This window comes from Neopelma chrysocephalum, unplaced genomic scaffold (genome assembly GCF_003984885.1).
Source record: "Neopelma chrysocephalum unplaced genomic scaffold, ASM398488v2 Primary Assembly neopelma1_83, whole genome shotgun sequence".
NCBI classification, from domain to species: domain Eukaryota; kingdom Metazoa; phylum Chordata; class Aves; order Passeriformes; family Pipridae; genus Neopelma; species Neopelma chrysocephalum.
The window spans coordinates 2,081,260-2,091,153 of record NW_020897745.1 but is presented as its reverse complement, the minus strand read 5'-3'; the positions used below and the strand labels follow the sequence as shown (position 1 = coordinate 2,091,153).

Below are 9,894 nucleotides of genomic sequence, written 5' to 3'. Positions count from 1 at the left end.
CCAACAGGCTTCATCTGCAGTTCCTGGGATGCTCTGCCTGACCAACACCATTGCCTCAGCAATAAGGCTGTCCAAGAGCTTTTTACTGCTTTTAAATCAAGTCAGCAGGAAACTTTCAGCAGATTGAACACCCTCAGTTGTAGAATCATTAGAAAAATCTTCTCTGCTCACAGGACTGTGCAGCTGGATGTGTCAGCAAGGTTTTGCCACATGTGTTAGTCACAATCCCATTGAAATATTACTCACAGGTTTGGTATTTTTTAATCTATCCAGCCTGGCCAATTTCTTTCCTTTACCACCTGGTTACTTAGTTGGGATTTTTCCCTGGAGCAAATCGAATATCTGAGCCTTAAAAGTCATGGATGTTCTAGAGATGATGAACAGAAAGTCGGTAACATCTCCCATATGCCAGGTCATCAGGGAATATTGCATCCAAGTTCCTTTTCTTTGTCTCAAAATGACATTTCTTTACCTAAAGTGCTGAAAATTCTGAACACCAGTCAGAGAATATTGTTCATTGGCATTGTGGGAGGCAGCAATTGGCCACTCAGCCAGGACATGACACCAACAAGACACCCCCAACCCAACCACCCTTGCCCTTTGGGGGAATTCCACTGGCTGGATGTTAATTTGGAACACTCCACAGCTGGAACAGACAGGTCCAGGAGATTCCCAACACATCTGGATAACAACTTCCTGGCACAGGGCCACAGGAAGCTGACCCAAAGAGGTGCCCCTGTGAGTTCATGCTTGTTCCCAGAGAGGCTCTCATGGGTGAGGTAGCGACTGGGGACTTCCTTGGCCAGAGCAACCATGAAACCATTGAGTTTCAAATCTCTGATACTGCTGAAACCCGTCTGGCTCCTGAGATGGACCAGGCCCAGGCAAGCATGGTTGGAAAATCAGCATCTTTTACTGATGTATCACCTCCCCGGGGAAAGCCACTGGTTGTTTTGAGTCTCTGCGTGGTAACGAAGGACAATGACAACTTTCCAGAGGTCTTTGCAAAAATAAAAATATTTATAAACAACAAATGAACTGACTTGAATTCGAGACTGGCAGTGGGCACTAATCCTGTGGCTGTTCTGCCGTACAGGAGCACCAGAACAGGCTGCAGAGAGTCTGCAGAGCCCTCCTGGAGTGGGAGGGCTGCAGCATGTGGGAACCCTGCTGCTCGCTGAGGGTCTGGGCCGACAGCAGGGCGGACGAGGAACTGGAGAGGCAGTAGGAGCTGTGCCGGGCAGAGACCTGGCTCTGTGACCCTGCTGCTGGCACCTGCCCACCCAAGTCAGAAGGAGCTGCTGCCTCTGCCTGCTCCTGGGAAGCCGTGTGGGTTTTCTGCAAGAGCTCTGCGTACTGGGGGTTGACCCAGATTGTGTGGATGGTGATGCGTTCCCAGCTCTCGTGTGGTGACCTTTGGTCACTGCTGTCCTCGCCTGGGAAGAGCTCTGTTTGTCCACTGAGCTCCCCCTCAGAAAGCTCTTGTGCAGTGTTGTCTTCCCCGTGCTGCAGCTCTCGGGGACTGCAGAGCTTCCTCTCTCCCTCCTCCTTGGCCAAGGCCCTCTCCTCGGTCTCCGGCGCTGCCGGCGCTGTCCCTGCCCGCTGCCCGCCGAGGACATGGGCTGCCAGCGGGGTGGGCAAAGGGCAGGGGCTGTGTGGGGCAGGGCCCCGGCTCTGTGGCCCTGCTGCTGGCGCCTGCTCGCCCAAGGCAGGAGCAGGTCCTGCCTTTGCCGCCTCCTGTGCCTCGGGAAGACGAGCTGGGCAGTGCTGCTCTTCCTGTGGCTGCCTGAGGTCCACCTGTGGGAAAGAGGAGGAGGCAAGGGATGAAGGCAGCTGCCTTGGCACAGCTCGAGCCTGTCCCACTACCCTCCTGCCCCGTCCCTCACATTTTGCCTCCTCTGCAGTCTTGGCGGCCCCTCAGTGGGCTGGGATTTGGGGTTTGTCTCCTCCTCCTTGGGCATCTCCGTTGTGCTCTGCCAGAGACACTCCCGGGAGCAGCTGCCTCCTGAAAGAGGGGCTCTCCTGGGAGTGGGTGCCCCAGAGGTCTGAGCCTCTGAAACCCCCCTGGGGACACAATGACCTCTGGGCATGGCACAGCCCCCATGCTACAAAGCGCCCTGGAATCTGCCTCTGTCACAAAGGGACACCCTGGCACCCCCAGCAGTCATGGAAACATCTGGAACCATCTGGAACCAGCTAGGTCTGGCACGGGGCAGCCCCTGCTCTCCCATCCTGAGGGGAGAGAGCCCTGGTGCCCAGGGCCCCACAGAGACCCTCACTCTGGATTTCTGACTCCCTCTGGCTCAGGACTGACTTGGCCTTGGGCCTTTATTTTATTCCCAGCCTTGACAGCAGCATCTCACATGGGGGCTCATATGCCATTTCTGTACGTGTCCCGTGTCTAAACACAGCTCTTACTCTCAGCTTCATAAAAAGTGGTGCAGTCATTAAGTGCTTAAAGTGAGCACTTGTAGCTTATTTCAATCATCCAGGTTGGGAACATTTCGGTTATAAATGAACAAACAAGCTTTGTTTGGTCAATGAATTCTTAGAAAACCTGAACATTTTTGGATTAAATAATACTGAAAGTTCCAAACTGAATATTCACTAAATGAGATGGAAAAGCCTGACATCTTTCTAGTCTTCATTTGACTAAGTTGAGAAAAATATATGATACAACCTATCTGAAAGAGAGAGTCCACATAATGTTGTTACTCTGTGGTAGGTGGCTGCCTTTCCCAAGAAAATTCTGTGGAGAAATTAATGCCCTAAAGTCTGTATTTACTGCTTGAGGAGTAAGTTAGGTATTTTAGGGGTGTCATTTTTTACAAGATCAATACTGCTATTTAGCCAGATGGCTGAGCAAGCATGGACAAATACTGTCTGCTATAATACATTTATTTGTCTATTGATCCATCTCTACACCCATTTTGCTGATCAAATAGATGGCTTGAGCAGGACCAGGAGCAACTTATTCCTAGTTTTACCCCATCAGTAACAGGATTTGTCTCACGCAACTTCCCACTCAGAAGCTACATGAGCTTGAGCAAACGTGGAGCCCTGTGGAAAGAGCCAAGTGGATTCACCCCATGTATTTTAGGCAGGACCCATCACCTCCTGGGAATGCCTAACCCAGATAAAGGCAACTCACATCCCCTCCTGCCTCCAAGTCTCTCAACATCAGAGAACTGTAATAACACTTCAGCAAAGTGTTGCATTACTTAAAGCAGAAAATTCAATTTTAGGAGAGATGGGTTGAAGTGAAAAGGATGAATACAAGATTTTCCTGAGTTCAAAATATTCAGTGGAGGATGCAGAGAGATTTTTTTCAGATCTGCTCAAGTATAGAGGACTTCATATTGGTCCAAGCTGTTGCTTACTTGCTAGGGAAGTGCAATCTAGTAAAAGGCTTCCACTGATCAGAGGGTGACAATCCACAGTCCCTCACCTCCACTCCAAGCAGGAACAACTCCAGTGAGGCAGGTGAAGCTCATGAACCAGAAATCAGTATCAGGTGCAGATGGATCCAAAGACAGAGAAGGAACATATTTTGAAATTTTGAATGAAATGCAGTTTTAAAAAATATAGGTGATATATAGGAAAATCCCTGATGTGACACGTTTATTGGACTTGTTCTACGGTGCGGCTGCTCAGGGGGAGGATATGGAGATTCATGTGCTGAAAAATTCCATGAAAGCTGTGTGGGAGTGGGAGATGCTTTCTGGGAACAAGCCAGGGCATGGGAGAAATGCGACAGCTGATTTTTGCAGAGTGAGACAAAGGGCAACACCCCCAAATTTATGTCGTTACCTCTCCATCAGATGGATGGTGAAACGTGGCTGTGCTGGGGATGGGGCTGCTTGCCAGGCAGCCAGACACCCCCCACATGCAGTGCTTGCCATCATGTCAGCTCTGTCATTGCCTTCATCACCCACAAAGGTCTGATTTAATGCACTCAGGTGCCAGCAGCCAGGTTGCTAAAGAGTATTTCTGGATCGTGGCCAAGCCTGACCAGCCATGGGGTTGTTTTTTTTGCAATACAATTCCAAGGGACAAATGAGATGAGGGCTCTCAGTTTACACCTGGCAATACTAGTTGTCACCCCTGCTGATAAACAGATGGTTTGAAACCATCCTGTTTTTCTGGAGATAGACAAGGACTCTCAGACAAACATATGCAATGCTTGGGGAGGTCAGCCCACGCAGTGAAAGCAAAATACACAACAAACCTTTGGTGTCTTGAAGATGATCATCTGGGACATGTCTGATACAGCTCCATCCCTCTTTGCCCTGAGGATTGTCTGGTCCAATTGGCACAGCTTGGGCAGTGCAACAATGTGAAGAAGCCTCCCCGAGTCTCACATGGTGCTTCTGCAGGCTGACATGGGGCAGGAGATGGGCTGTATCTACAGCTATGATTATTAATGTTTTCATCTAGGATTTACTAGACTGACTTAGGAAAAGCTGGGCTACATATTGAGGGTAGGAGGGGGAAAAATGCTCCCTTTCGCTGTTCTCTTCCCTTCTGGGCTAAATTATGGGCTGAGTTCCTTTTCCCTCCAGTCATGAAGGGCAGTTGGCACCAGGCTTGGGTGAGTTGTGATTTGGTATTATCTCAAAAGAAAGTGTCATTGGGTCTAACAGAGATGCTCATTTGGCAAAGCATGTCAGCATGAGCAGACTTACCAGCCTCAGTTGGTTTTAGGCTGCATATGAAGTCAGACAGACAAAGCATTGCTTCAAAGTGCAGAAGAGGAATTTGACTAAAATCTCTCTACTAAATAATCTCGTGACAGGCAAGTTGTGCAAATCAGGCAAATGTAGACAAACAGGGTGGGAACCATCTGTCCAAGCTTGAGATGGATGATGGCTTGATGATGGACTGAGGCCGTTCAGACAGCTTTGTGCCACTCTGGGTTCATGTTACAGTCCATCAGTGGAGAGCCATGGACCAGTTACTCCCCCGTGATCCATTTCCCAACTTGTGGTCCAGCTCCTCCTCTGCAGTTCACCCCAGCGTGGAAGAAGCACAGAAGGCCAGTGTGGATGAGAAGGGGACAGCAGCCTGAGCTCAAAGGCAACAGGCAAATGCACAGGAGGTGGACGTGGAGAACTAGAGGGAATGTAAGGGCATTGCTCCAGGGAATAAAGGTGTTGGATGGATATCCAGTGAGCAGACGACTTGGTCCCTGCTGGTAGGACCCGTGTTGGCTCTGCCCTCCCACACTATCACATGATGCATCCCAAGTCTCTTCTGTGGCTCCATGTGCCTTTTCACATGTTAGAATTTATTTGTCATCTTTGGCTCATTAAGATTTTTAAGGTGGCGACTATGTGAGGTCAAATTACAACTCTGGCTTTCCTCTACACAAAATTTCCCTAATTTGTTTGGTCATAAGGAAGATATAAATGACTGTGAATTTGACCATTTAAAAACTTACCTTCCAAGTGTCTTTGTGTGTATCACCACACAAGGTATGATTTTCTTATTACTGCAAAAGTAAATCGAATCAAAACGATATTTTGTCACACACAGGTGTACGACGAGTGGTGTTTCACTGTGGTCTCCCTCAGGACTTGGACTCGCCTCATTCTAAACCTGTGAATAATCCCTGTGAATTTCAACACTGCAAATATTTCTGTTTGAGGGTAAATGTCCCTGTGTGCTTCAGTGGAGTGTGAGGGCAGACAGCCGACAATCCTCTGTGGTGCCCACTGAAGTGGTGTAACCAAGCAGAAACCCCACTGAGCTGAAAAATGCCCCTTGCTCAGGAAAAGCAGCCTCTGCCTGTGTGCTTCTGATGCCCTGTGGTGGGACATCTCCCAGAGGGGTGAGAGAGATGAGGATGGGAGAGTGTCTGGTGGGTTTCTTCTGGTACCCACCACGGGGCTGATCCAGAGCTCACTCAAGGTAACAGTGCCATTTGTTTTTGTGGGATTTTAAATCTTTTTTTCCTGTTAAATGCACTCAGCTTTTAGAAAAGGACAGTTGGCATATGAATGAATTTATCTAAAGAATTTAAGTTCTGGACTTTCCCACTTCATCTGCCTTGGAGGCAGAGTAGGAGCAGCCAGAAAAGTCAAGCCTGAAAGACCATCCTGGTAAGTACACCAGGCTGGATGCTGATGGATGGTGTGTGAGGAATGATGTGGGCAGCTTACAGAAGAACTATATGGGTGTCAGTGTGGTCTGAGCCATGATCTGAACTGTGTACCTCTGGTGTGCATGAAAATTCATCAGCACTGGGCTGGGGATGGCTGCAAGTTATCCTGGTGAACACACAGGAACTTTCCTGCTCTGTGTGGAGACAGCAATTGGAATGAATGCTCCTCATCCTTGGGCTCTCTAAAAGAAACTCAGTAGAAAGCAGCTGGTTGCTGCTGCGAGGTGCCACAGGCAGCAGTGCTGGGCAGGGATGCAGTTGTGATGCTGTGGAAATGATGGAAAGTAGAAGCTGTGCAAGGCTGATGTCTGTAGTACCATATCAGCACAGTGAGAACACTCGCACCAACATGTCCACTGCTTTTTGCAAGGTCCTGTTGTTCTGACAATAAAACACTTTTGCCTTCTTTTTCGTTGTACTTTTTAATTTGTTTTAGTCTTCCTTTTCTTTTTTTTTTTCCCCTTCAGGGAATGCTTTAATAGTAATTTCACAGGAATTCAGTTTTGGTTTTGTTTGTAATAAGTGTTGTCATTGGAGTGAAAAAGGAATCCACAGGAGCAATTACTGGTCATAAGAGAGTGAGTGAATGAATTAATTATCTTCAGCTTTGTTATTATTTTCATGTGCATAATGATGGCACAGGCTGGTGCACTGACTACAGTGTGTTTAGGGGAGGAAGAAAAACCCTCTCTGAAAGCCTGTGGGAGATAATTAGTTTGAACCTCCCTCCGAAAATGGTGTTGTTTTTTTTTTTTTTGTGATGATCTCAGTGCTAAGTCCTGAGGATGAACAGGTTCCTACGGATGACACCACAGGAGACAGAAATCATATTACCCTGGGAACAGGGGAAGAATGTTCTTCCCTGACCTTCACATGGGCTGAAGGAACTGTGCTCACTCCTTCACCTTCCAATCATTTGCCTCTCTGCCACAAGCTGCTAAAATAGAACAGAGATGCTGCCAGCCTCTGTAGCAGTTTGGCACTATAATTAGCTCCTTCAACAGAAAACATCCCGAGTTTGGCCTAATTATGTTCAGTTGATGTTATTGCTATTTCTTCACTGTTTCATCAGGAGGAGGTGGGTAGGTGTTCATGTGTTCAAGCATCACAAACCACAGTGACAACACAAATGTCCTACACTATAACTAGAGAAAGTACAGAAAAGTTACTTCCAGCACCAAAATTACCAGGATAAAGGCAAAAGCAAAATCCTGTGGTCACTTTGCTTTCCTGCCTTCAGCACAGGTTTTTTTGTGCCCCACCTCAAACCTTTTCTTCCCAGTTTTCTGCTGTAGCTGCATAGGGTCAGGGAGGTCCTGCACGTTAGTTTCCTTCACATTGAACAAACTGCAGAGTCTTTTTGTGCCCAAAACGAGAGGATTTGAGAAACACATCAAGAAAGGTCTTGAGCACCTTCCACGTCCTGAGGACAAAATCTTGGTTTTGTTTAGTTGCACGGTCTTTGTGTTTTGCTCCTCCGGTAAACCTGCGAAAGTCCTTTTCGAGCCAAGGCTGTTGAGGAAAACTGCCCTGGGAGAGCAAACACCGAGGCAGTTGTGACATCTAGTGGTGGTTTTGGCTGTTACACTGCAGGGAAAAATCAAGGAATCGCGGAACGGTTTGGTTTGGAAAGGAGCTTTAAGACCATCTAGTTCACACCCCCTGCCATGGGCAAGGACGCCTTCCACTAGACCCCGATGCTCCAAGCCCCATCCAACCTGGCCTTGAACACTTCCAGGGATGGAGCAGCCACAGCTTCTCTGGGTAACGAAAAATATATACAAAATAATGTTAGGAATGCACGGATAGGTATATTCAGTGAAAGCTGATTTAGTGCTTTTGAGGATACATAGCCAGAGGGATCTCAAAGAGATCACAAGGTCTCAAGTGCTGCAATTGCAGTGCCTTCGCTGCTGTTCCAAATTTAGCTACAAGTATGTGAAATGAGGATTAGCCCCTTGGGATTTAGTTCAGACATTTGTCTGCATTTTGTAGCCATTCAAGAACTAATCACGAAGCAAAGAATTTCAGTAGAACATTAACTTGGTCCTGCAGAACTTTGCACAGTGACATTGATGGGTCAGCAAGATTTCAGGAAAATTAAAAACCTCAGAGAAAACTCTTCATTTTAGAAAGAATCTGGGTACTTTTTATGTTATCAGTTATTTTTGCAAAGACAAAAGTGACTTCAGCATAAAAACAGTCCAGTTTGAGCAAACTCCTTTTTTTCTTTAGATTCAGGACAAATCCTGTTACGGGATAAATCTATATTTATATGTTATTGTGGGGTTGTTAAATCTCCAGAGAAATGTCGGACAGAACTTCCACTCCTCATCAATTCCACAATGCCTGACAACAACAAAAACAATTTTAGCACAAAAACTTTCAACAGCTGTGTTTGTGAAGCTCCTGTAGCCAACATTGGGATTTCCAGACTGCAGGTGATCTGTCTGACCGGCTGCAAATGAGCTGATGGAATCCAATAAAACAGAGCAAAAAGGTGTAATTTGTCAGCTCAGAATTTCTTAAGGCTTCAACATATATTCAGATTGGACAGGGCTCTGAGCAACCTGGTCTTGTGGAAGGTGTCCCTGCTAATGGCAGGGGGGTTGGACTAGGTGGCCTTTAAAAGTCCCTTCCAACACAAACTATAAGAGCTGCAATTGTGCTTTGTTTGTCTTTTCATACCTGTGTTCCCAGGGGAGGTAGGTAGGTGAACATCACTGAAACTAAGGGAATAGCCCCAGGAGACTGTGAGAGGAAGAGGTTTGTCAGCTGGGGCTAATAGAGGTCACCAGTTCCTGCTCCAGGACCACAGAGCCCAGCCCAGCCCAGTGGTCCTAGTCTGAGTGGCCTCCCCATGAAACAGCTGATGATGAAAATGATGGGGGAACAAGACAAGATGAAAACAGCTGGATCTGCTGCTTTCTCTGGTGAAGGAGCTTGTTCCATGTGTTTGTGACCTCTGTGGACACTGGACCAGACCTGATCTGTTGTAGGCTGTGCTAGATTTAACCAGTTTGAGACCTTCCTCTTGGGTATCTCCAAGACATCTCCAAGCACTCCTTTTGGGTACTCCCACTCCTTAACACTCTTTTGTTTTCTGATGCTGATTTTCAGGCTTATGGCTTTCTTAAAGCCTGCAGGGATAAAAAATTAAAATTGCTCCATGCCTAATTATGCAAAGACAGAGGAACCAAAGTGTTTCAGGGATGCTGGGGTCAAAGAGAAGGTGCCTATTTCCATGTCTGCAGCTCTGGCCCTTAGACATCAGTGTTGCATCAGCTTTCAGCTTAACTCCTGCTGAGCTGCACCCCACAATCCTGAATCCTTAAAAACCAGCCTGGCCTCTGGGGAAGGAGACTTGAGTTTATTTATCACACAGGGATTCAATGTTATTTAGAGGAGTCTCTTTCAGGGCAAAGAAGTACAGTTGGAGCTAGGTGACCTTTAATGTCCCTTCCAACCCGGAGCATTTCATGATTCTATGAAAGAATTAACAGCCAAACTCAATTCCTTGTAGCAGTGGGACAAGTCATGAGCAGAGGCTTTTCTGAAATTTAGATTTCAAGGAACTTACACCCCATTTTGCTCCTTCTTCTTCCTGGATGGCAGAGGCTCTGCAGGATCCTGTATCCTGCTTCAACACCAGGAAAACCCCGTGCAGGGCCTGTGAGAGCAGAATTTGTCACAGTCTGTTGTTTTCCTATTGTGAAACCCTCCATTCCTCG

General features: G+C 47.1%; 1 protein-coding gene across 2 annotated transcripts; it reads right to left on the bottom strand.

Annotated features, from left to right (window-relative positions):
- On the bottom strand, positions 1-2,095 carry LOC113971395. Of its 2 annotated transcripts, none has more exons than XM_027691252.1 (2): positions 1,887-2,095; positions 1-1,797 (listed from the first exon to the last, which is right to left on the bottom strand). In XM_027691252.1, the coding sequence occupies exons 1-2, from the start codon at positions 2,088-2,090 to the stop codon at positions 1,069-1,071; spliced, it is 933 nt and encodes a 310-aa protein (XP_027547053.1). In that variant the 5' UTR covers positions 2,091-2,095; the 3' UTR covers positions 1-1,068. The 2 variants fall into 2 exon arrangements, with proteins under 2 accessions (XP_027547053.1, XP_027547052.1); XM_027691251.1 differs by having other exon boundaries at positions 1,894-2,095.
- Positions 2,096-9,894: the final 7,799 nt, after the last annotated feature.

Coding starts and splice junctions, on each gene's coding strand:
- LOC113971395 (XM_027691251.1), bottom strand. CDS start 2,090: ATGCCCAGAGGTCATTGTGTCCCCAGGGGGGTTTCAGAGGCTCAGACC. Junction 1,798..1,893: donor CCGCCAAGACTGCAGAGGAG/GCAAAATGTGAG, acceptor TCTTTCCCACAG/GTGGACCTCAGGCAGCCACA.